We start from the raw sequence: 26,962 nt of genomic DNA on the forward strand, positions 1-26,962 counted from the left end.
ATGCATAATCTGGAGAAATGATCTGCAAAGTCATATGTCCAACTATGCATCAGGCCGAAGATCTTCAGTATCCATTTCTAAAGAGCCTGAGACATTGGATCTCCAGCTTGGCAGTATGTAAACAGCACAACACTTAATATTGAAGAGCTTTTATTGTAGCTTGCATTTTATAGTTGCGTTCATTGTGATACCAGCGGTTCCTCTAGTAGCCTTATACCAACAAAAGCAAAACCATGTAAATGGATTCAATTGCATGAACACATTTTATCAATGCATAGGAAAGCAAGACATTATAAATATATATTTAAATATAGATCAACAATTTATTAGTACAGAATAAGTACAATCTGACATGGGCTGAGCTACTGTAGGTAGTTGTTATCAACTGAACAGATGGGTTACATGTTCTTCATTTGAGCCATGAGCTCCTCCAGACTCTGCTCTGAGTCTTCCACTGTGACCCCCGACGTAGGTTTCTGTGGGCAGAATCATACATTACTATATGTATAAAACCAGCTATCCAATAAACATTCTTCATCACTGTACTAGTTAAATATTAGGAAATAAAAAGTTTTCTATCACAAGCTAAACTACAAATTAGGTTTTGGCATATCATGGACATTATTCTCCAGTTATAGTCCCATTTCCATCATGGAGGTGGCACTACAAGTATTGCCATCTCGGAACAATTTCAAATTTACCTTCGCTGAATCACTAATAAAGCTAACACGGCCCTTCCCTGATGTGAAATGTAATGAAGTGTATTCTGGTGTGTTATGTTACATACAAGTGCATGCACCAGTATATATTTTTTGTGTCTGCTTTGCATGTTCTATAAGAGTGCTTGTATTCATACCTTGTTCATCTATATGTAATATACTGTGTACATATGCTAGCATGTGGCTGTAATGCTAACAATATATAATGTGTATAAACTGCACATTGCAATAGATTTCTTTTTTGCTTTTATGATAAATGTTTCTGTGCATGTAGGAGTATCTTGTTTTAAATGTATATACACGTTTCCCTGTGTGCTAGTGTTACTATCACTTATTCTATATATATGCATTTCTTCATAAAATGCTAAAATAGAGCAAGTATAGTTATTATTTTTATATTTGAACGGCCGTGTTCTCATGCAGATGCCAGTATGTATATATCTCCCCCCTGAGATAGTGATTGCCCTGCCAAATTAAGGATGGTTGGGAGGTATGCAGTAATGTAGATATATGGATATGAGTTAACATATACTGTGATTCCCCTGTTTTTGCATGTGCCCATGTCTGTATAAGAACAGACATGGAGATTATTATTGAGGCAGGGACGGCATGCACAGCAGACAGACAGAAAATTAACACATACATAGGGCTTACATGGAGACATGAGACCAACTACATAAGACTATGCTGAGCATCTGATGACTCCTATAAATTTGTGTATAGACAACATTTTAGAACAATTCAGTGTGCTCAAATTGCCCCCTCACATGTAGCAGAAATGCCATGCATAGGAACTAATATTGTAGGTGCTCAGGCACTCACATGGCTGACATTTATGTAAACAGACGTTGTTTATATACAAACAGTCAGTGCCTTAGCAGGGACTGAGCACCCTGGCCTTCTGGGTAGAAAAGCGGGGAGCCGTCGGGGCACCAATCACGCCACAACTCATGGCATTGTGCATTGAGCGGTGGTACTGGACACACACCCCTTGCAAACATGGTTGGGTTTACCAAACCAGTGATGTAAATCTAAACACACAAGAATTATAAATGAATTATAAAATACTTAAATTAATTTATATGCATGCTGCCTGCCCAATTACTTGCTCTGCCATATTAGTTACAATGTGTTATTTAGATTTGACCTGATATAGATGGCTGACACAGGTGAGGCCCACAGCACATACAGTACAGATATAGATGAGCAGTTTTCACACATGGTCATTTTAGCAGGGCACCATGCCTTGCCCATTTAATAAGCTTAAAAATGCATCCTGCCCTTTTCCAGAGCGCCATAGATGCCGGCGGTCACTGCCACTGTATGACATATGGATGTTTATTCTGTACATGATGCGGATCATGCACATAATTCCCCCACTGTAAGTGGTGACATAGCCGACAGCGGTCCAATGGCTAAAAAGGCCTAAGGTAGCGTTTCCGCAACTCTGTCCTCCAGGCACCCTAACTGTTCAGGTTTTAAGGATATCCATGTTTGTGCACTGATGGTATAATCAAACTGACTACTAGGTACTAATTAAGTAATTTATGCTTAAGCATGGCTATTCTTAAAACCTGGACTGTTAGGGTGGCCTTGAAGATTGAGTTTGGAAACCACTGGCCTAAAGCTGGGTACACACTACACAATATTGTGAACGATTTGGCCGATTCCGAAACACCTGAATGGCAAATCGTTCAAAACGTGTAGCGTTTATCAACTATCACGATCCCGATTGGCGCTCCTGCCGGTCGTCCGTCACATCCTCATATCAAAGAGTGTACATGCATAAAGATCTGAGGATGTTGCTAGCGATGCCATGCTGCCGAATGCAGCATGGCCCCCGCTACCACCTAGCCATCGTATGCGATTGTCGATGCCGGCACCCCCGCCGGGTCCATCTCTACGAGGTCGGTACACACTAGACATAGTCTAGTGTGTTTCGGTCTTGAGGTATACATATGGACTAATTCCAAATTCTGTATTTTATACCCTTCTGTGTTGTCTGTATGGAATGTGGACATATAGAATACATCCTCTGCCTAATGTTATAACATACTCATTGTCATACCGTTATTGGAATTGTATATGCCACAGTAATTCCCTCTGGCAGCTCAGGGATAGGTCCAGAAGCCTCTTTCAGCTCTTCTTCCGAAACCTCAGACACCAGCTCAATGCCTAGAAAATCCATAAACTGTTAGAAAAGCAGATAATAGAACATTCAGGACTTACATTGTAGTTACATTAGATGTTGGCCTATTGGTATTAATGAGCACAGGTGACAGTGTACTGACCCGTGGAGCCATCCAATTACTTATATAGCTAGGAATTAATACGTTTTTTTTCTGGGAGGACAGATGCAGCAATACGTTATTGGCTTTTGTCGTTGCTGTTTTTCTCTAGATGAAATTACTGGAATTTCCAGATTAAATAATATTGAAAGTTAAGGACATAGGTATTTTTTCAACCTACAAAGCAATGTGGCTACTATGTACGTATGTAAGTGAACTGGCCCTTCATCAGACCTGCAAACATAGAATTTTGTTAATACACATTGACACAAACGGTTTGCCAACACGGTCATCCACTTTACTAGACTTCAGCAGCATAGGCCCTTTTGATAGCATAAAATACCATGCAGTACTGCCCAAGGGGATGTGGGATCCTCGCCTGAGATCACAAGCAAAGTAGCCGAAATGGGCAATTTTTTAGAATTGCACATCTGTCCAAAGCAAAAATACTAATGCTAATCAGAGTCGCACTCAACTGAGCTGCATCGCCACCTGCGGCTACATGGGTGTACCAGGGCAGCAATAGGGCATTCACACATCGGATGCAAGTGTGCAGTAAGCCTGCAGATGGGATTGCGGGCTATCGAGAGGTGATTGTACGCAGAGAGCTGGCTGATTTCAGACAAGCCTTTTGCAACAAGGAGAGGGCTGGTGGAAATGGCACCCACAGTGATGATCGCTACTTTCATAGGTGGATGTATAGGGCGGTGCCAATTCTTAATTCAAGCCAATATCTGTATTTATCGTGAGAGACTAGGCCTACACCTAGGCATATTTACTGAGTCATTTCAATGACAATATGGGCTAATTATCTTTAAACACTGGCACTACTGGTATAAAAATGTATGAGGAAATGGTAGGTATACCTATGTCTGGTGACCTGCTCTTATGGCACAGCTAGAATAAAGTAAGTGAGGATGCATGGAAATGGAAGCTAAAAAAAAAGGGTTAAAACGTTAATATTATAAAGACAGAAGGGAAAAGACCAAATGGGTGTAGTAGAGGCCTAATATTATCATCTTTTATTTCTATGATGCCATAGGAGATCTGTAGCACTGTACAATGGCAAATAACATACAGGACTACATAGGTATACGTGAATTGTACAGACAGATGCGTACAAGAAACAAATTAACAGATACAAAATTACAACCTGCAAAATCTATAAATGCATAACAAGACATAAGGAAAGAGGGCCCTGCTTGCAAGAGATTATATTCTAAAGGAAAATGGGGGTTCACAAAGAGGGAGTGAGGAGAAGAGCAGTGGGTGCATGATCCTAAGAGTTAGGAGGAGGTGTAGTAGGCATCAGTGAAAACCAGTATGGTTTGAAACTACCAAAGTCATAAACCAAATATCACAGTGTATAGTTACTTTTAACATATATTGTCTGCCTGCTCCACTGATTTCTAGATAATTTAATTTGATTTGAATTATTTGGGCTATCGTACCAGTGATAATGATATCACAGCTCTTATAGGCAGCAAGTAGGACTGTGCAGACCATGCTAATTCCAAGTTCCAGCCTTTAAACGTGCCACTAAAAACTCACTTTTGGGCTGACTAAAACAAACATTATACAGGATCAAGATCCACTTTGATTAGATTTGACTACTTTGTACAAGTTCTCCTACCGATTGCCACATTCTATATGGAAACATTGCGGTATGGCTGTTTGAGCGGGTGCTTGTAAAACCAGATCAGTACAATTTGGCAAATAGTGTGTGTGGTATCACTGCTCATTGACCAGGCTTGTTAAGCTGGGCATTCACTATACAATTTTCTGTCAGATGTCTGTCCAATCTGGCTGGTTGGAATGATAACCTGGTAATGTATGGGAGCAAATTACAATTGTCCATTTGCTCACAAACACTGGAAAATAGCCAAAAATGGTTGTTCAGACAAATTGGTTAAAAACACACAAATGTAACCAATTTGAACAATTTTTTTGTCCTTTTTTCAGTGTTTAAAACCATATGATCGACTGTCATTTGCTCCCATACATTACCAGGTTTTCATTCCAACCAGCCAGATATCTGGCAGAAAATTGTATAGTGGATGGCTAGCTTTAGGCAGATCTTTCTGAGCCGCTGTTACTTCAGATGTTTTGCACTGCAACTCAACAAATATAGATATGGCTTCGGTCCTTACCCCAATCATTTTCCTCGTGTACAACCAGCGACACTTCTTCAACTACAGCTTCAGGCATCGGTTTTGCAGCTTCTTTTAACTGGATAATGAAAGACAGTTACTGTTTCCTGTGTGATATGTATTTCTGATTTGACACTTAAAAGTTTCACAAACTCCGCCATTACAGTCCACGTTTTAAAGGACATCCATGCTGGAGCACAGGTTAGCGTTCCCGCTAGGCTGTTTTAGTGGGGGACCGCGCCCTGCCAGATTTCAAAAGGGCAAAATGCGCCCTGCTCTTTTAGAGGTGCCCTGCTAAAACAACCTGCTGGGTGCCGTCCCCACCCGCAGGCCACAGTGTCCCGCGGGTGGGAAAAATAGCGGTGAGCGGTCACCGCCGATGAATGGATGGCGGGCACATGGAGAACTTGTGGGCAGCCCGCCATGTCTGTAAGTGCTGAGCACGCCCCCCAATAGTGATAAAAAGGGGGCATGTCTTAAATACATGCCCCCTTTTCTTGTGCTCATGCTCCCTTTTCGGGCACTGGCAGGAGTGCCCCTTTCTAGGTCCGGCACCAGACCTAGAATGAACACTACAGGTGACTTAATTAGCAATTCAGTCAATTTGATTTGATCATCTGGACTCAAGCATGGATATCCTTAAAACCTGGACTGCAATAGCAGTGTGAGGGTACCTCTGTCTTATAGGAAAAATTGGGCTCTTTGCATACTTGTCAGCAGTTTATTTCCCCTGCCCCAATCAGATAACCCCCCAGAGAGATGTACAGTGACCTTAGGTGAAAAACAGGATCATTATGAGTGTAGTAATAATATGATGCTCTGTAAACTACACAGGCTGCAGTGAAGCTGGAAGCCATCTGGACACTCAGACAGAAAGGGTCAATAGCTGGATCATGTTGATTTAACCCCCCACATGAGTGCCCAAGCTGAATGCTTATGCCTTGAATGGCCATAGTGTGATCAGCATAAGGCGGCTATCTTCTATACTATGCTTTACTAGTGAGAGTTACTTATTAATAGAACATGATCGATGGGATATTTCATGGACCTCTTCCTGACTATCTTAAATTTTCAGATTAATGCTAAATTACCAGGAGTTATTCAGGTAATATTTTCTAATTAGGTTTATCATCCATTAATTAATTGCCTACACATTACACAGAACCATCTAGAGAATGAATAGGTATGGCTATTGAAGCCTAAATATAAATTTTTTTAGCACAGGAACATTTTTACTTTTAATAATTAAGATAGACGTTTTTTAAAGTATAGAAAACATATACATTTATTCAATTATCTACATTCCCACTATAAAATATGCACGCTGTGCAAATTCAAATCATAAGAATTCACCATAGAATTAGAACAAGCAAGTAGAATAGTAGTTGCGATGGCACCTAATTCTGTAATAAGAAAACTCCCAAGTCGTTTAAACTGGAGTTAGGACTTCCTCCTCTGTTCCAGTAGGATTAAATTCAGCAGCAATGAGTTACCAGTCTGTGGAGTGAGTTTAATCCTACTGGAACAGAGGAAGAAGTCCTAACTCCAGTTTAAACGACTTGATAGTTTTCTTATTACAGATTTAGGTTCCATCGCAACTACTATTCTACTTGCTTGTTCTAATTCTATGGTGAATTCTTAGGATTTGAATCTGCACAGCGTGCATATTTTAGAGTGGGAATGTAGATAATTGAATAAATCTATATATGTTTTTTATACTTTAAAAACCGTCCATCTTAGTTATTATAACGCTGGTTTTTGTATATATATTTTTTACTCTGTGATTATTGTAGGGACTGACTATTCATTTTTCCAGCTGCTTGAGTGACATCGCGTCATTATCACTTAGTTTTACATTTTTATTTTTGTCAGAAATCAATTTATCTACCATTAGGTTTGTTGTTCGGACCTCTTACCTTGAATTCTTCTTGCCGTTGTTTGCAGTAACTGTCATCACAATCAAGGTTGGGTTTCAAGGCCATTGTAGGGAAAAAATCCTGCATTGCATTGTATCCCAGGTAGAAACTCACTGTGCCAAAATGTAACAGATACCTATAGTATAAAGAATAAGCTAGTGAAATCAAATGCTGGGTGTTTCTAAATCACCCCCCCCCCCTTTACATAGTCATTTCAATCTCTACATTAAAATGCTGAAAGGCATCATACATCTGTCAGCCGTTTCATCAATTCCCCGATGCGACTGGAACTGCAATCTGCCAGTTGGAAATGCCGATTGGAGTCAACGATCGCCGATCCGTAGGGGAATCCGTGAAATTCTTCACGTTAAAAATCCCCAATTTGCTAATTGCTATATTTTGATCGTGATCGGCAAAGCAGTGAAATTAAACATGTTGGATTTCACTGATGCCAGCGTCTACGAATCGAGGAATTAACCAAATTCATCACAGATGTATGGGGGCCTTAAGCCCCAAGGACCTGAAATACGGTCAAAGGTGCATTAGAAGAATATTATATATTAGGCTCACAAGATTGTCTGTTTGGTCCAGAATATTGTATGTGAATCAAACAAATAATTTGGCATGCAGGCAAAAAATGCCATGCTTTCCGGCTTTAATATGGTCTATGTCAAACCTAGCCAAGTGTTTATCAAAATGGGACCCAATTGCCTGAAATAAAGCACTATTGAACATGCTTGTTGGTATGGAGGGAGGAAGAGTATCTCATAAAATTCAGGTGGCCTGGGCACCAAGTCTCTGTATTGCAAGGACGTTGATATAGGGTTTCGATTACAATTTCAGTGTTGTGTGATGAGTTCTTACACATTTTTCAGACAAAAACTTACTTGAGGACATTCTGTACAAGTATTCCAGCCACAACCCCCATTGTTGTCGGCAGACTTGCAGCACAGACACCTTCTCGTTTCAATGTCTTTTCATCAATGTTTGCTGCAACCACAAGAGGAGGAGCACACTGGGGAAGACAGTTATACTACATATAAATATGAACTCATACAGTTACTATGACTGATCTTTCTTTATAAATCCCCAGCTCATGAAGGGAAAACTGTATAGAACCCTCCAACAGTGATGTGACACGTTATTGCATTTCTTTGGCCAATGCAAATCGTTTGCCTATGATTTTACATTGGAGAGGCTGGGTGCCTGGCATGCTATTGTGGTCATTGGTAGCCAGGAATGATATGGAAGAATTTCTTTTGGAGTGTGACTGTACTACACAAGTTTAAGAAAGCAACAAAGCCTGAAATGTGTATGTAAGGAAGCTATATAGCCATCTACAGCATTTTAAGTCAATATCCCATGATTTAAATACTACAAATGAAGAAATTTGAACTACATGATAAATACCGCAAAGCAGGCAGTTTCCCCAGGTATAATAAGCTGAATGTGTCCTGACACTGCATTCTCGCTGACTCCAGATTCCATCCACACTTGCCCAAGTTCATTGCAAGCCTGTACATGAAACAAAACCATTCAGAATTAGATGCTGGGAAAGGTTGGAAAACTGTATAGCACAAGCTATTGTACTAAAAAAAAAAAAAAAAAATCATATAGAATATATAATATATTTGGGAAAACAATGTGAGCTTGTCCATTTCTAGCAATTGTATTACCCGCTATAAGTAGAGATCACATCTCAGCGGCAGCGATGCACACATTTTCCACTCAAAGACCAAGGGGCTAAAGCAAAGGGAGTACTATACATAGAGGGCCTGATTCAGAGGCCCACACAGTGCCGATGTTCACGTAATTGAGCGATTGTTTGCAACTGCGCATGTGCGATAAGTTATACAAAGCCCTACACAGCACGCCTTACACAGTGTACGTAAAAAGGCGGGTTGTAATCGAGTCAGGGAAGTATGAGAAAGGTGGTGGAAGAGTGATGGGTGGTGACTGGGAGGCGGCTAGTAGTGCAAACAATAATGGTCCGTTCGGTGGTCGTGTTATGCTATTGTCACAGGCGTGTTAATAACATATGGCTGCGTTCTCAGACACAGGCTGCGTTCTCCGTTCGGTGGAGGCTGCGTTCTCCGTTCGGTGGTCATGTTATGCTATTGTCGCAGGCGTGGTAATAACACATGGCTGCGTTCTCAGACGCACAGCTGCAAGCATAAGAGGCCGTAGTCAGACAGAGAAATTGCACCTGCCATAGGACTGGTGCAATTTTCAATGGTGCGAGGATGTGCCAATCAGTAATACAGCGGGCACAGGCACTAAAAGTGAGTGTCTCAGTCCTTGCACATTCAGCCGCAGAATGTACATAAGGGCAGGAGTTTGTAGTCCATTTGTAGATATTCACAGACAGGTGCCTTTGCTTGCACCTCAGAATCAGGCCCAGAGTATCTTACATGAATGCACACTACGCTTGCCCAGAATGTAAATGCATGCATCAAACCTTACCACTGGAAAGTCAGAATAGGGGTGGGGAAATGCATTCTTGCATGTTCACACAACCGTAGCTCATGCAGACCAGTAACTATGGCCATATGCACCCGTTAGGAGGCTTATGTTCACCACTATAGGACAGGTGCATATCCTAGGGGCTTATGACCACTTGCTGACACAGTGGCATATCACCACAAGGTGTGTATGACTCCGTAGATGTGGGGAAATACGCAATTTTACAAACACATTTTAGAGTAATTACAACCATTTTGCTACCAACACTGCAATGCAGTGCCCATGACTGTATAACCCACAACATATTACAACATCACTTAGAAAATAGGCTTACAGTGTTAATTGCCATGCGTGCTTCAAAGTTGTCGACACAGCTAAGTACAAGGTCTACGGGTTCCCCTTCTATTAAACCACCTTTACTAAAATAAACAGGAAAGTTACATTTAATTCACAAATTAAAGTTAAAACAAAAACACAAACGACTGGCATTTAGTACAAATGAAGTCATTCCTATTTATGCACATTCATTCTGGAATTATAGTGTCTGGTTATCAGTTAGAATAAAAAAATATTTTTAAAGCCCTTTGTTGGTTCATAATGCACAATAACAAAATGTATTAAGGCCATGAAGACATAATATTGTAACAAATAGTACAGTATAGCATTGGTAAGAAAAATTAACCTTTAAGAAGTATTGTATATAATATTGCTTTACCTTATTCTGTCCATGAAATGTTGGAAGTTGTCTATAGTTGTTATGTTGTAGTTATTAACTTCAAATTGGACATCAGGATTTATATTCCTATAATATAGTGGAAATAACAGAAGGTCATGAAGTAGTTTGTTTGTGTGTTGCCGAATATCTTAAACAGCTCTCAAGGTAAAGCTGACAGCGCTTGCATCGTTATTTAGTAACAAACAAGTAAGCTATTAAACCACAAAGCGACAAATCTTATATTTAAAATTCATTGGTCTGTCTGTTTGTTTGTCTTTTTATGCATTCGTATACCCCTACACCAATTGGGAAGACACCAATGCAAGGTGGTCCAGTTGGATCATGGCCAGGTTTTAGGGCGGTTAGGGACCCGGTTGGACCTCCAGTTGATGTACGCTGGGCAAAACTTTGACCTGGGGAGCCTGTTCTGAGCCTTCCACTGGATGGATTTCGACAAAAACTTCAGAATGGTAACATTGGATCCCAGAAGACATACTAGGGGATTGAGGTCCCGGTCAGACCTCCTGTTGGTGTACGCTGGGCAGAACTTTGGGACGGGGATCCTGTTCTGGGCCTTCCACTGGATGGATTAGGATGAAGACTTCACAGAAGGGTGGCAATTGGTCTGGGATGCCTAATAGAGTGGTTTGGGTCCCGGTCGGACCTCATGGCAGAGTGCGCTGGGAAGAACTTTGACCCAGGGAGCCTTTTCTGAGACTCCAATGGATGGATTTGGACGACATCACTTAATAACTTGAAGATTTAAACCCGGGCAACGCTGTCTACTTCAGCTAGTATGTATATAAATATGCAATTGAAGTTTATAGATCAGCGATAAGTCCAGGATGAGGGTAAGGGAATCTTGGGCATACAAACTTCTGAATCTGTCTGTGATGTGTAGATGGTAAAAGCATAATGGAAATTATTACCTTGTGTGTGTGTACACCAATGCACCACTCATGGGGATGATTTCTTAGTCATTAATATGAGTAATGAACTCACAAAATCCACATCTTCAAACATTATGGGCCTGATTTTGCACGCGGATGAGCAGTCGCATCTTTATGCTAATGCTGTGGCCAATCCTCAAAATGGAAAAGCTTATTAGCAGCATCTTGCATCTGTGGAAATCCTTGTCGGTGCGTCTTCAGGCGCACCATCGAAATTTGGACCAGTCCTATAGCAGATGCAGTTTCTCTGTCTGAACATGGCCTCCTGTGTAAGCGTCTTTAGACGTAGCCTCTGCCCGCGACACATCCACGTCTGCCTAACCACCCCCGTTACCTCCTAGATATACTCACTGAAATCCACACTCCCTGCGTCCAAATTCATTCTGCGTTTCGGTGCCGTAACGCTCGGGACACATGCACAGTACTTAAGACATTGTCTAACTAACTGTGTTAATATCGGCATAGCGTGCTACTGAGAATCAAGCCCGATCTGTTTTCTAAAGTCCCTTTTTTTTAGGGGGTATATTTACTAAAGTGCGAGTTTTTAGAAGTGGATATGTTGCCCATAGCAACCAATCAGATATAACCTAACATTTATCTAGTATCTTCTAGAATAGTTAGAATCGGATTGGTTGCTATGGGCAACATCTCCACTTCTAAAAACCCGCACTTTAGTATATACCCCTTAGTCTTCAGTGAAAACTATATGAAAATCATCAGTGCAATCTCTACATAAAGTAACTTACCTCAATGTGTGCTCTGCGGCCTCAACTTTGCTAAGACCTGCCTGATGTGGTTGGAAGAAGAGTCGGTTCATATTTGCAAGTTCCACCTTGTCATAATCAAACAGCAGCAGCTGAAATTAAATAAAGGTTTGCAGAAAGCATGATTTACATGTTAGGGCTATTTCACACACACCAGTTTTGAACTACTGTTTTTTTGCCGTGTACTAATTTTAGTGGCCTACTTCTGCACACATCTATGGACGTTGTTGTACTGCAATCACCGCCTACTTCTGCACACATCTATGGACGTTCTTGTACTGCAATCACCGCCTACTTCTGCACACATCTATGGACGTTCTTGTACTGCAATCAACGACCTACTGCTCACATCTATGGACGTTCTTGTACTGCAATCACCGACCTACTTCTGCACACATCTATAGATGTTACTGTAATCCATGCCTACTTCTGCACACATCTATTGACATTACTGTACTCCATGCCTACTTCTGCACACATCTATAGATGTTACTGTAATCCATGCCTACTTCTGCACACATCTATTGACATTACTGTACTCCATGCCTGCTTCTGCACACATCTATGGACGTTACTGTACTGCAATCACCGCCTACTTCTGCACACATCTATGGACATTACTGTACTCCATGCCTACTTCTGCACACATCTATGGACGTTACTGTACTGTAATCACCGCCTGCCTCTGCACACATCTATGGACGTTACTGTAATCACCGCCTACTTCTGCACACATCTATGGACGTTACTGTACTGTAATCACCGCCTACTTCTGCACACATCTATGGACATTACTGTACTCCATGCCTACTTCTGCACACATCTATGGACATTACTGTACTCCATGCCTACTTCTGCACACATCTATGGACATTACTGTACTCCATGCCTACTTCTGCACACATCTATGGACATTACTGTACTCCATGCCTACTTCTGCACACATCTATGGACATTACTGTACTCCATGCCTACTTCTGCACACATCTATGGACATTACTGTACTCCATGCCTACTTCTGCACACATCTATGGACATTACTGTAATCCATGCATACATCTAAGGACATTACTGTACTGTAATCACCGCCTACTTCTGCACACGTCTATGGACATTACTGTAATCCATGCCTACTTCTGCACACATCTATGGACGTCATTGTACTGTAATCACCGCCTACTTTTGCACTTATGTTAGCATATTACAGTCAGTGATTGCGCTGAGCGAAAAAAATTGTGGGTCCTTCTCCACAGTTTCTGGGTCCCATGACATGTTATGGGGGGGGGGGGTGAGTGCAAGTAGCAGTTAGGACAGTGCTGGTGGCAGATAACAGTTGGGGTAGAGGGGTTAAGGTCAAGCAGCAGTTGGGGTAGAGCATGGGGTGAAGGCAGGAATAAGTTGAAGTAGAGCTTGGGTTAGAGAGGAGTGAGGGCAGGCAGTGCTGGGGGTAGGGAGGGGGTAAGTGCAGGCAGCAGTTGCAACAGTGCTAGGTGTTAGAGAGAGGGCAAGGGTAGATGCAAGTATATATGCAGTGGGCATCTGTGCATTAGCGTGGGGAGAGACAGGGTCAGTCTACAGGCTTGGGATTGGCTGTTAAATGGCAGCCCGCCACCCTCACAGTGGGGGCTGATCATACTACGAGATCCGCGAAAACAGGAGAATAAGCCTGGCGGCGTCACGTGGCCGGGAGCGGACGTCTCGGGTGGCTATTGGACTAAGAGATGCTGCCGGCTGCAGTGATTGGTTGGGGACGTGGGGAGACGCTGAAGATGTTATGCGCGCCGGCTGTAATAGCACGTACTGTAAGAACCTCTCATTTTTAAAAAGGGAGTCCCTCGCTGCCTGTAACGTATAAATACTCGCTATAGCGCATATTTTGTGACCACTGTTACAATACTGTAAACACTACCTACTTTTGCTCACATCTCTACAAAATCTTGCACTAAACCAAGTTTCTTCCATTGTTTGTGTATTAATAACTGTTCTCCTTTTTATACGGTTTGTCACCAATTATAAAAAGCTGCTTAATATGCTTACACTATAAAACCATTAATATTAATTAGTTAATATGGAGACATGCAGTTGCTACAACATAAATTGGATACACATAATACATACAAGGAGGATATTACCAGGTATTTAAAAATGACACTAAGCAATGAATATACTTAATACCCAACAACAGGCTCATGATTTAGTATTAAATGTAAATGCACAATATTAGAGGGTAATGCCAGTGACATGACAACCACATACATATAACAACCCATGGGTCATTCCATGTCAAGTGATTCAATGCAAATTAACTTACCATTTACTTTGTACACTCTGCACACATTTAAACTGTTATGTTGGGTACACAATGTCAGCTCGACATATTGGATCCTGGGTACACATTAGAACGATCCCTCGTTCTGTCCTTCATTAACACATATGGAGCCGCAAGCGATATAGTCAGGTATGATGTGCAGCACAAGAAACCTGACATCACATGCGACCGCGGGAGCGCACATATTTTGAATACACACTGCACGATAGGTCGTTACGATTTGGCCAAATTGTAACGATATCGTCTCAGTGTGTACCCAGCTTTAGTGTGTCTCAACTATATTATTTTCCTTGAGGTCTTAAAATTGTACACACAAATTGTCAAGTTGGGCTCATAACTTTCCATGTTGAATAAGTCACTATACCTTGTGTGCTTAAGGCTGCTAGCATCAAGCAGATTGTTATATTTGCAAGTATTCTGTGATGTCATATTACATCACAATCAGCTTTATTATAGAACTTCTGTGTAGGATGCCATCTCTTACCACTGATTTCCAGCCAGAACATTCTACGTCAAGACAAACTCAACATGGCAGTATTATTAGAAGTCACTGGAATGAGGTAAGCTACCACTCCTGCCTTTACTGGAATTTAGTTTATGTAATCTGTCTAACTTTTACACATTGCTTTTAGTGAATATGATGGGATTTATAATGACAAAAGGTAATAAACAGAAACTTGCGTTTGTGCCTACATATGAAGTGCCCCCTTACTTGTAGCAGTCTTCACAGATAAGCAAGACAGGCATGTATAGGGCCCATCAGCGCCCAGTTATTTTATTTGTAAAAGGTCGGATAAAATTAGAAACATGAATGATATATGCTACTAGCAGACACCAGAAGGAAAAGTAAGACTTCTGAGAAAAAATTATCATCATTTAATAGCAAGGTGCAAAATGGAATAATATCAGACATTAGCTTGTAACAATCTAATGCACTGTATACTAATTTAAAACCAAAATTACCTAATAAGATTAAAATATTATGGCCAGTGGCTGGATAAAGAAGACAAAATACTTATTTTACATAATGGAAAAATATAAAAATAATGAGAAAAAAAACAAAAAAAAAAAACACAACCAATGGATAAAAGTGTTTGAAATAATACAGACTGCTAAATAACGGTTATTGTATTAGTTAATTGCTAAATAGAAATGTATGAACATATAATGGTTTAAAAAATTTTTATTACCTTACCAATGCCACATCTTGTTAGCATTTCTGCAGTGACACTGCCAACCCCACCGACACCCACTACAGCCACAGCAAAAGTGCGGATTTTCTAGATAGGACATAAAGAATGCAACAATAAGAATGGGGAAAGAAGCTGCTCTGTTATATATGGTTATTAGGCTATACAAACGATTACTCTCAAGATAGCTATGTAGAACATAGTTCACCCTCTTCTGAACTATCAAAAAGGTGATTCATGTATTACCTTTTTCTTCTACTTCATAGGGGTCACAGAGAAGACACTGGGTATAGCCTGGAGAGGAGAGTCTGGGCACCAAACGGTTAATGAAATTTACCCACAGCCCCAGACTACCCACCTCTATACCCCACATGATAAAATTCTGACGCCCTTGCAGCGCAGATGAGCTGTCATGACCTTCGTGAACACACGAGGGGCTGTGGACAGACCAAAGAGTAATGATTGAATTTGGTAGTTGCTGGTTTGGATAGCAAACCTGAGAAAATGCTGGTAAATGGCTCATATAGGGCTATGCAAATAGGCATCCTGTATATCCAACGATGCCATAAAGTCCCCCGGTTCCAATGCTAGAATGATGGACAGAAAGGACTCCATGTGGAATTTGTGAATCCGAAGAAATTTGTTTAGGCATTTCAAATTGAGAATGGGTCAAAAACCCATTTCTGAACCAGAAATAGATTGGTGTAAAACCCTAACCCTCTCTGGGGCGGGTAAACGGGAATATCAACCCCTGAGGCCATGAGAGAGCAAACTGACGACTCGAAAGCTTCTGCCTTTTCTGGCTGTGTAGGAAGGCCGGTGGAAAAGAACCTGGAAGGTGGACGCTGTCGAAAGGTGAGAGCGTAGCCCTGAGACACCACACCTCTGGCCCAAGCGTCTGCATCCACACTGCCAAAAAGCTTACAAGATGGCCTCCCACTTCGAGGTCCCCTGGGAGGAGGCTCGCCCCATCATGTGGCAGGCTTGTCTGCTGGTTTGGCATCTGGACGTCCAGTAGACCATGGTTGTTTACCTCTGGGATTGGAGCTCTTAGAAGCAGAACCTTGGTTTCTGTGAAACGGCAGACCTCTGGCCTTTCCCTGTTGACAAAAGGAATGAGATGCTGAAGTCCTAGGTCTCAGAGTGGTGACAGACGGTAAGAAAGCAGATTTGCATACTGCCAACATGGCCACGATCTTGTCCAGTTCTGGTCCAAAAACAGAACGTCACCCAAAAAAGGGAAGGGCTCCAGGGTCTTCTTAGATTCAGTGTCCGCCTTCCAGGTGCATAGCCAGAGAGCTCTTCTGGCAGCAACCGCAGAAGCAGAAACCTTAGAGGTTAAAATCCCTGAATCTATAGCTGCTATGGGTAATAGGTAGCAATACTCTTGGAAACCTGAAAGCGCCTCCGCCAGGAGATCTTCTAGCTGTGCAGAAGACGGAAATTCTGCCACAGTTTTTTTCTGCTTTTTAAAAACAAGTGCCTTGGATCTAGGAGGTTGCTTCAAGTCTTCCACAAGAATAGATTTTACTGCTCTGATAAGAGCCTCTACGTCTACAGGGGAAATAGCCTCCTCGGGACAGAAGACGTTTTCACATCTGAAGCAATAGACGCACTAGCCTCGCCATCTGAGGATATCTCTGAGTCCGAACCCCCTCCAGATAACGAAGTGGAACTTTTGCGTGGAGTAGGTCAATGCTTAGGAGCCCTAACCCTAGCAAGCATTTGCTGAAAGGACGTGGACACCTGAGCCAACCCCTGGACAGACTGGGCAAAAGTCTGCAACCAGGGTGGCTCTGACGTGGAAAGCTGTAGCACAGAGACAGGGGCAGATGGCACTGGAACTGACATTCGGTCTACAAATTGTGACATTACCTAGGTCAGCCATGACGCCCAAGCCGGTTCTTGACTAGTATCCATAAGCGAAGTCACCTGTTGTAGGGCCCCAAAGCAACTGACACACAGGCCGTTATGCTCCGCATCCGAAGGAGAATGACACTAAGATACTTTTTACAAGAGTGCATTGGTGTAGCGTCAACCTCCTTAGTAGTCTTATTTCTGAACATGCTGTAAGTCGCATAAGTTGTATTCACCCCTGCAAGGGATGTTCCCCCAGTGACCAGCCACAGCAGTACAGAGACAAGGTAAAGTACACCTGCATACACATACACACACTCAGACCACTCAATGCAGAATACGGGCAATAGCTAAACAAACCAGCCAAATGTAGCAGGAAGAAGCAAAGAATGTAGCACAGCTGCTGGGAGCAGGCTATGAGAGGAGACTGGAGCCCTGCTTCTCTCTTCAACACTGAGGCAGGTAGTGAGCTAAAATGGCCGCTCAGCGTCTTGGAGGTGGATGGGAGAAGGGAGGATCAGCCTGGGCCTTATAGACCGTGGAGGGAAAGCACGCCCGAGGGTTGGGAGACGGGCTAACAGGGAGGCTCCCGCTCCCCCGTCTGGTGTAACCACAGGAAAATGGCTGCCGCTGTTGTCAAGCAGCCCCCTTTCCATTAAGCATCCCTGGTGGTCTAGTAGGAAGCGCAGGACCTCCCCACTACCAGCATGCAGTGAGCAGTCTTACCTGCTAGTGGAGGAAGAAGAAATAGAGTTTCCTTTTAATATTTTTGCTTTCTACAAAAATAATCAAATTAAAAGGAAGGGGAAGTAATTACATAAAGATAACAAAATTAAAATCTAAAGCAGAATTGTCCATCATGGGGTCCCCAACACACACACACACACACACACACCTTTACTATGAATCTTACCTCATATTCCTCTACGATTCCCATTCGTTTCAAAGCCATTAAGCGACTGAAATATAAATGGAAAACATATTGTAATCATATTTATAATTATTTTGCATACATATATACTGTATCACAGCTTATCTTACCAGGAATGTGAAATATTGACTAAAGTCACATTTTTTACTGCCTCACAGCACTGAGGTCATCGGTTCGATTCCCACTACGGCCCTAACTGTGTGGAGTTTGTATATTCTCCCTGTGCTTGAGTGGGTTTCCTCCGGGTACTCCGGTTTCCTCCCACACTACAAAAATATACTGGTAGGTTAATTGGCTCCCTACAAAATTGACCCTAGTGTGTATGTGTGTGAGCATGTGATAGGGAATATAGAGTGTAAGCTCCACTGGGGCAGGGACTGATGTGAATGGTAAGATATTCTCTGTGAAGCGCTGCGGAATGTGTGTGCGCTATATAAATAACTGGTAATAGATACATTTTTTTATGCGTACTGGCTGCTACCTCAAAGCTGATTGGTGTCTATAGGCAACTTGACCACTCTTTTCACTGCTTGATACATTAACCTCAAAATTTGTAGATCCATATTACTTTTGTTATGTAAAGTTTTTAAGTCTACATTTATGCAGATTTTCTATATTGTAGGGTTGGATACCATGGGCATGACATTCTGCCCAACAGTAGATCATAGAAAGATGGGGGCTTCCTCATTTGAAACACAGGAATCCAGTACAGAAATTATTTTCTGGTGAGCAGTGTGATCACCAGGCAAAACCCCCTACATTATGGAAAAATCATGGAAACCACATTTAAAAGCAGGGAGTACCCTCTTTCAAATGATGTGGTCCTTTAGTAGCATACCTGACAATATTACTATGTACTATGGAAAACACATTTTATATGGACAGGAGGACACTGCGAGCCCTAGCACTCCTATAATTACACCTGTAAACATGGGGCTACCCACATATGAAAGATTGATTTCCCATAATTTCCAGTGATCAACAGATATTATCAACAAGCACTACAAAATAAAAAAGTTTTCCACAGATGGCGGTGTATGTAAAGCTCAGATCTCCCCATCTTGTAGCTCTACTAGAGCCTCACACAGTAGTCAGACTTACCCAGTGATATCGCTAATTCAAGTCACTCATGGTAGTATCACAAATACTATTCTCTAAGCAGCTTCATACTGTTTTGTGCCACTGAAATATGTTATGATAGGGATACATATGGCTTGTGGACATATACACTACCGTTCAAAAGTTTGGGGTCACTTAGAAATGTCCTTATTTTTGAAAGAAAAGCACTGATTTTTCAATGAAGATAACATTAAATTAATCAGAAATGCACTCTATGCATTGTTAATGTGGTAAATGACCATACTAGCGGCAAACGTCTGGTTTTTAAAAGGAATATCTACATAGGTGTATAGAGGCCCATTTCCAGCAACCATCACTCCAGTGTTCTAATAGTACATTTTGTTTGCCAAGCGCGTTAGAAGACTACTGGATGATTAGAAAACCCTTGAGCAATTATGTTAGCACAGCTGAAAACGGGTTTGCTCGTTAGAGAAACTATAAAACTGGCCTTCCTTTGAGCTAGTTGAGTATCTGGAGCATCACATTTGTGGGTTCGATTATACTCTTCAAATGGCCAGAAAAAGAGAACTTTCATGTGAAACTCGCCAGTCTATTCTTGTTCTTAGAAATGAAGGCTATTCCATGCGAGAAATTGCCAAGAAACTGAACATTTCCTACAACGGTGTGTACTACTCCCTTCAGAGAACAGCACAAACAGGCTCTAACCAGAGTAGAAAGAAGTTGGAGGCCCCGGTGCACAACTGTGCAAGACGACAAGTACATTAGTGTCTCTAGTTTGAGAAAAAGACACCTCACAAGTCCTCAACTGGCAGCTTCATTAAATGGTACCCGCATAATGCCAGTGTCAACGTCTACAGTGAAGAGGCGACTCTGGTATGCTGGCCTTCTAGGCAGAGTGGCAAAGAAAAAGCCATATCTGAGACTGGCCAATAAAAGGAAAAGATTAATATGGGCAAAAGAACACAGACATTGGACAGAGGAAGATTGGAAAAAATTGTTATGGACAGACGAATCGAAGTTTGAGGTGTTTGGATCACACAGAAGAACATTTGTGAGATGCAGAACAAGTGAAAAGATGCTGGAAGAGTGCCTGATGCCATCTGTCAAGCATGGTGGAGGTAATGTGATGGTCTGGGGCTGCTTTGGTGCTGGTAAAGTAGGAGATTTGTACAAGGTAAAAGGAATTTTGAATAAGGAAGGTTATCACTCCATTTTGCAACGCCATGCCATACCCTGTGGACAGAGCTTGATTGGAGCCAATTTCCACCTCCAACAGGACAATGACCCAAAGCACACCTCCAAATTATGCAAGAACTATTTAGGGAAGAAGCAGGCAGCTGGTATTCTGTCTCTATTAGTCCAAATAATGCTGGTTGACAAGCAAGTATGGGTGTACGACTTTTCTACAAAAGTAGACCTGGAAGAAGTGCATGAAAAACTGGGGAAACCATCCTGGGCCCCAAAAAAGTGCAACTGAGATAGCAGGACCACATAGAAGGCTGTTAGTGACTGATAAGGACTGTATAAAATTAGTCCAATGCATGATTTTGCACGTTTTATTAATGGTGGAAAATTATAGCAAACAACTGTTTTACATAAAATGAAGTCTTTCTAGCATTTTGGGGTAGAGAAAAATTTCTATATACTAGTTTTTCAGTGTTTATATATGTTTGTAAAAAGTTTAAATAAACACTTTTCACCTATCATTTTCCAATTCTAAACCCCTCTCCCAGCAATACACCTCCAAGTACCTGTCCCACATCATTTGCCATTACTGTATTGTGCTTTTTATAGAAATACACTGGAAAACTGGCATCTTTGTTCACTAAATTATGCTATTTAAACCACTCCGAGTGCGTGATTATTCATTGTGAGGGGTGTACCAGAGGTTCTGCACTGTCCTGACATTTTTACCTTATAATAAAGATTTCCTTTTCACCTGCTCAGGGGAGTACGCACAAAACAACGCATATGTCCTCTGGAAAATCAATGCGAGTTTGGAATTGGATTGCAAAAGTAAATCAGTGCGATTTTGCTGTGAAAACATCTCACAGGACCCAACTCGCACTTAGGGGTCTATTTATAAGCCTTGGATGGAGATAAAGTACCAGCCAACCAGCTCGTGTCATTTTTCAAACACAGTCTGTGACATGGCAGTTAGGAGCCGATTGGCTGGTGCTTTGTCCCCGTTCACTTTATCTCCATCCAGGGCTTAGTAAATAGACCAATTGGATTGACCCCGAACAGTGAAAAGCCATGACAGCAGCTGTAGCACATGCTGAGTTTTGAAATCCCCAAAGGTGATATGATGGGTGGTAACAAAATATCATCATGACAGAAGCAGCCACAGCCATGCAGTATGTGCAGTACCTGTAGGGGTTTGAGTCCACCACCTCTGCGCTCATCTTCTCGATCTTTCCCCTGTGGGCTTCCTGCCTCCTCACCCTGCCCAGCTCATCCTCCAACTCCCGGATCCGAGTCCGCAGCTCCTTTAGCAGCTCGGCCGAGGCCATCACAGTGTACAGGCCAGGGAGTAATGCAGGTGATTGGGATGCTGGAGGCCTTGCTCGCTGGCACCGTGGCCTGTGTGATATATAGAGTGACTCAGCGCTCTGTATATAAGAGCAGTACAGGACCACACAGATGCTGCCGGGGGTACCAGGCGTGTGACAGCTGCTGAGCTATAGACTACTCACTGCTAGAGAGACACGTCTGCAGCCAGGAAGAGGAGGGGCTGCCAATTGCTCCATGCTTCTTTACTCATCGTGTAATTACACAGCATGCGGCAATACAAATGCACTTAGGCATGCTGCGACTTGTAGTACTGCGGTTAAATGTCACCGGTTGTGATGTGATCTATGTCACAAAGCACCTTACATGATATGGAAAGAAAATGACCAGCCAGCTATGGCACACTGTATATCCTGTCAGTATCCCGGGTGTCATACACAATCACTTCATAATTTTTCCTTCAGTCTCGCAAACTGTATTCAACGTGTAATTAGGGCGTTTGCCCACATCCAATATGGCCGGCGCTGCATACCACCACTACTTCCTGGACTCAGGAGGTGTAGCTACATTTACATAAACAGTTTGTTTTTCTATAAACTTTATTTACATTCACAGACTAAACAGAAACAGAATTAGAATAGTGCCAAAGGTACAAGTACAACAGTGCAGTCACAACAAGAAAGGACTTTATACCCCGCAGGCTTATACTTGCTAGGGAAATGGCGGAGCAGGAGGAAGACACTAGTGCAGTGAGGGAGAAACACAGGTTCAACGAGCACAGGTTAGATGAGTACCTGTCCACACACTTACCAGGCTTCAGCTCATATCCCTCGGCAGCTCTGACAGTCAGGCAATACAGGTGAGAGATGACACCCCAACTCCTCAATCCTACTTCTGTCCTTTAATGTGCAATCAATGCTGGCATATATCAGCCATGTACAGACATGTCATCTTTGTAGGTTGCTGAGTAAATTTAGTTACAGATTACCTACCATCCAACATGATCCGTTCCATTAGGTATAAAACGCTCTGCTCCTGGACTTCCCACCTAATGTATGATTGCAGCCAGCTGTGTTGAACTAGGTAACTGATGAGACAGGTGTTTCAGCACAGGTGGATGCCATCAAAAATTAGGAGGGAAATCCAGGAGCAGAGCATTTTGTACCTAATGGAATGGGTCATATTGGAGGGTCTGAGATTATGTATATTGTAAGTGTATGATATATACAGTTAATGCATATAAAACCAAGATGAATGGAGTACAGTAGGTACATATAAATGCTTTGATTGGTATGCAGTGTGTATCTGAGCTTGGGAATTGCAATACATAACTTATGTATACAAAAAATATATATATTCTGTTAAGCAGGAATGTAACAAAAAATGTCTGGTTCTGGTACCCATAACTTAAATTGTGATGGGGCTCTCTTCACGCATCATCTTAAAGTCATAACTACTCCGATCTCTGCTCCATCGTCAGGTCAGTATTCAATAGTGCAGAGTACTCATTGCATTTGAGTAAAATGGCACATTAAATATGCATTATATCCAGGGGAGTAGCCAGAATTTTCTGAGCCCCATAGCAACATTTTGAAGGGACCCCTCTCTCAGTGCTTTTAGAGAGACCCCTCTCGGGAGCATTTGTAAATTTTATGCTCGATAATAGTGCCCTAGTTCATTTTCTGAACCTTAGTAGTATCATAGTTAATGCTATGCCCCATAGTATGTCCTAGTTTATTTTATGAGCCATAGTTGTACCCTAGTTCACATTATGTCACATTGTAGGGCAGTCAGTACATATTATGCCATACAGTATCTCCAATTCACATTATGAGATAAGTGTCTATTTACTAAGCAGTGTTAGGAGACAGAGTGAAAAGTGATAAGGTGCCAGCCAATCAGCTCCCAGCTGTCATCTCACAGGCTGTGTTTGAATAATGACAGTTGGGAGCTGATTGGCTGGCACCTTATCACTTTTCACTCTGTCTCCTAACACTGCCTAGTAAATAGACCCCTTAGTGTCCCCAGTACACATTATTCCACACAGTACTTCCAATTCACATTATGATATACAGTGTCCCCAGTTCATATTATGACACATTACAGTTCCCCCTGATAATATTTTTCCACCCCATAGTGCTTCTAGTTAGGGATGGCCATCGGTGTGGATACCATCGATGGTGAAATATCAAGTGGCCATTGATGGCTGCCAACTATGCAATGGATGACCATCGATTGTTTCGCCAACCAATGGACATCCCTGTTCTTTGACTGACTGGCCCGTCAGAAATGGGGAGTGGGGCTTTGTGGGTATCAAGGGGCGGAGCTATGCTCAGTGTCCCAGCACAAAACGAAACAAAAAAAAACAATTCTGTTATGCTGTTCCATCGATGGAGGGAAACCATCTGGTTCTCCCCCATCGATGGGAAAAACATTCAACATCGGCCATAAACCATTGATGAGTATGAATTATTGATGGTCGATGCCCATCCCTACCTCTAGTTAAGTGATTCCCAACCTCGGTCCTCAAGGCACACGAACAGTTCAGGTTTTAGTGATATTAATGCTTGGACACAGATGGTTAAATCAAAATAACTGAGGTACTAATTAAGGGGGTCATTCAGACCCACTCGCGAGCGGCAGTACGCTCGCAAGTGGGTCGCTGGTCCCCACTGCGCATGCGCACGATGGAGGGAGCTCCGTCGTGCGCATGCGCGAGACCCGGCGAGCGAAGGACTTTCCATCGCTCCGGGTCTCGCACCAAAGGTGGCGTGCTGTCGATGTTGATTGACAGCACGCCCCCTTTGGTGGGCGTGCTGGGGGCGTGCCTGCCAGACGGAGGCGTTCCCAAGGGAACGCCTACCATCTGAAGCCGGCCCCACTGACATCACTAGTGATGTCAGTGGGAGTGATTTTGGCTCTGATAGAGCCAAAATCACTTCTGGCCTTGCGGCTGGGAAACCCGACCGCAGGGTTTCCCTCGCAAGTCCGATGGTCAAGACCATCGCGACCATCTTTTTGCACGCTCGTATATGCTGTGGGTGGTGACCCACAGCTATACGAGCGTCCAGGAGGACGCTCCATATTAATGGAGGAGGGCCCTGATTCAGAGCGAGCGCTCTGGTCAGAGCGTCCGGCTCTGAATTAGGGCCTAAGTCACTTGTGCTCAAGTATGGCTATCACTAAAACCTGGACTGTTAAGGGGGGCATCCACTACACGATTTTAGCAGGCGATTGAACGATAACGACGTTGTTATCGTTCAATAGTTTATAAATCGTAAAGTGTTTGGTCGTTAACGATCAACGATGCTCGCTCCCGCTGGTCGTTTGATCGTCTCGTCAGTCGACTGAACATACAGGTCAATTTCACTTGATCTATTAAAGATAGTTTGCAAATCGTTCAGACTGAAAGATAAAGGGCCTGATTCAGACCCACTCGCGAGCGGCTGTCCGCTCGCAAGTGGGACGATGGTGTGCACTGCGCATGCGCACGACGGAGGGAGCTCCGTCGTGCACATGCGCGAGACGCGACGAGCGAAGGACTTTCCTTCGCTCGTTGTGTCTGATCAAAGGGGGCGTGCTGTCGATGTTGATTGACAGCACGCCCCCTTTGGTGGGCGTGCCGGGGGCGTGCCTGCCAGACGGAGGCGTTCCCAAGGGAACGCCTACCGTCAGAAGCCGGCGCCACTGACATCACTAGTGATGTCAGTGGGAGTGATTTTGGCTCTGATAGAGCCAAAATCACTCCTGGCCTTGCGGTTGAGAAACTCAACCGCAGGCTTCTGCTCGCACTGGCGATGGTCGCGATGGTCAAGACCATTGCGACCATCATCCTGCACGCTCATATAGGCTGTGGGTGGTGACCCACAGCTATACGAGCATCCAGGAGGACGCTCCATATTTATGGAGGTGGGCACTGATTCAGATCGAGCGCTCTGGTCAGAGCGTCCGGCTCTGAATCAGGGCCAAAATTTCAAGGGAAAAAATCAAGGAAAAATCGTTTAGAGATTGGACAGGGAGTAGATCTTATAGTGGATGTGCCCCATTAGAGTGCCTTGAGGACCGCTGTTGGGAACCCCTGCTCTAGTTCCTATTGTACAACATTACAGTGTACTCCAGTTCAATTTAGGTCACATTACAATGCCCCCAGTTCATATTATATAGGGTCATTCCATGTCAAGTGAACCAGCATTTACTACCTGACCATCTCCAATTTTGATAATTTTACAAGAAGGCTGTCATATATGGCAGTCTAACTTTGGGAACATTTTAGTTCACAATGTACAAAACTATGGCCCTCAAAGTGGGTGTAGGTGCAACAGTCACCAACTCTGCAATGCGCAATCAGCAGGTGGGGATGAACTTCGAAAATTGGTCCACTTAACATGGACTAACCCTATAACACAGGGGTGGGGAGCCTTTTTTCAGCCGAGGGCCATTTTGATAGATATATATATCTCTATCTATCTACCTAACATTATTTGTAGGCCATGCCCCCTCGGTGTGACATCACATGGGGGCGGAGCCACAATTGCCGCTGACTACAGCAATGTCCGGAGCATCCTGAGGAGCAGCAGCGGTGTGACTGCCTGAAGCATCCTGAGGACACTCCAGGCGGCACTGCTGCATAGATTCTGGCTGCAGGGTTTCATTCTAGGCACCCAGCTAGCCAGATGAGGCTAGCAGAAAACAGCTCAGAGGGCCAGACCAAATGTATCCGTGGGCCTTATATGGCCCCCGGGCCTGAGGTTCCCCATCCCTGCTATAACATAACAATATAGAGCGCTTCAGTTCATAACATACTACATTACAATGAGCAACTCAGATTATGCCACATTACAGTGCCCTCAATTCATATTATACCACATTACAGTGCCCAGTTCAGATTATGCCACATTCCATTGCCCCCTTACCATTATAACATCTATTGCACACATCTATTTAGTGTTCACTCTAGGTCCAGCAGCAGGCAGGGCACTGAACCCAGAGCTAGGACACTTCTGCTAGTGCCCGGATAGGGGGCATGGCCAAAGAAAAGGGGGCGTGTCTTTATGATGCGTCCCCTTTTCGTCACTCCTGGGGGCGTGCCCGGCACTTAC

General features: G+C 43.0%; 2 protein-coding genes across 7 annotated transcripts in view; one reads left to right on the plus strand and one right to left on the minus strand.

Annotated features, from left to right (window-relative positions):
• Positions 1-303: 303 nt before the first annotated feature.
• UBA5 (ubiquitin like modifier activating enzyme 5) lies at positions 304-22,893 on the minus strand. Of its 6 annotated transcripts, none has more exons than XM_088462818.1 (13): positions 22,856-22,872; positions 21,723-21,935; positions 18,255-18,300; positions 15,485-15,574; positions 11,948-12,057; positions 10,252-10,338; positions 9,871-9,955; positions 8,484-8,588; positions 7,961-8,088; positions 7,074-7,209; positions 5,158-5,236; positions 2,788-2,894; positions 304-476 (listed from the first exon to the last, which is right to left on the minus strand). In XM_088462818.1, exons 2-13 carry the CDS (start codon positions 21,863-21,865, stop codon positions 399-401), a joined length of 1,194 nt encoding a protein of 397 aa, XP_088318944.1. In that variant the 5' UTR covers positions 21,866-21,935; positions 22,856-22,872; the 3' UTR covers positions 304-398. The 6 variants fall into 6 exon arrangements, with proteins under 6 accessions (XP_088318944.1, XP_088318942.1, XP_088318943.1 ...); XM_088462816.1 differs by lacking the exon at positions 22,856-22,872 and adding an exon at positions 22,674-22,848; XM_088462817.1 differs by lacking the exon at positions 22,856-22,872 and adding an exon at positions 22,049-22,065.
• The window catches only part of ACAD11 (acyl-CoA dehydrogenase family member 11), a 190,789-nt gene continuing 186,284 nt past the window's right edge, over positions 22,458-26,962 (plus strand). The window contains exon 1 of the mRNA XM_088462815.1: positions 22,458-22,722. Coding sequence (XP_088318941.1) covers positions 22,583-22,722 — 140 coding nt within the window. The 5' untranslated portion in view covers positions 22,458-22,582. The remainder of the gene's footprint in view (positions 22,723-26,962) is intronic.

The sequence above is a fragment of the Taudactylus pleione genome, unplaced genomic scaffold, assembly GCF_031769625.1.
Source record: "Taudactylus pleione unplaced genomic scaffold, aTauple2 ptg000053l, whole genome shotgun sequence".
Lineage (NCBI taxonomy): Eukaryota > Metazoa > Chordata > Amphibia > Anura > Myobatrachidae > Taudactylus > Taudactylus pleione.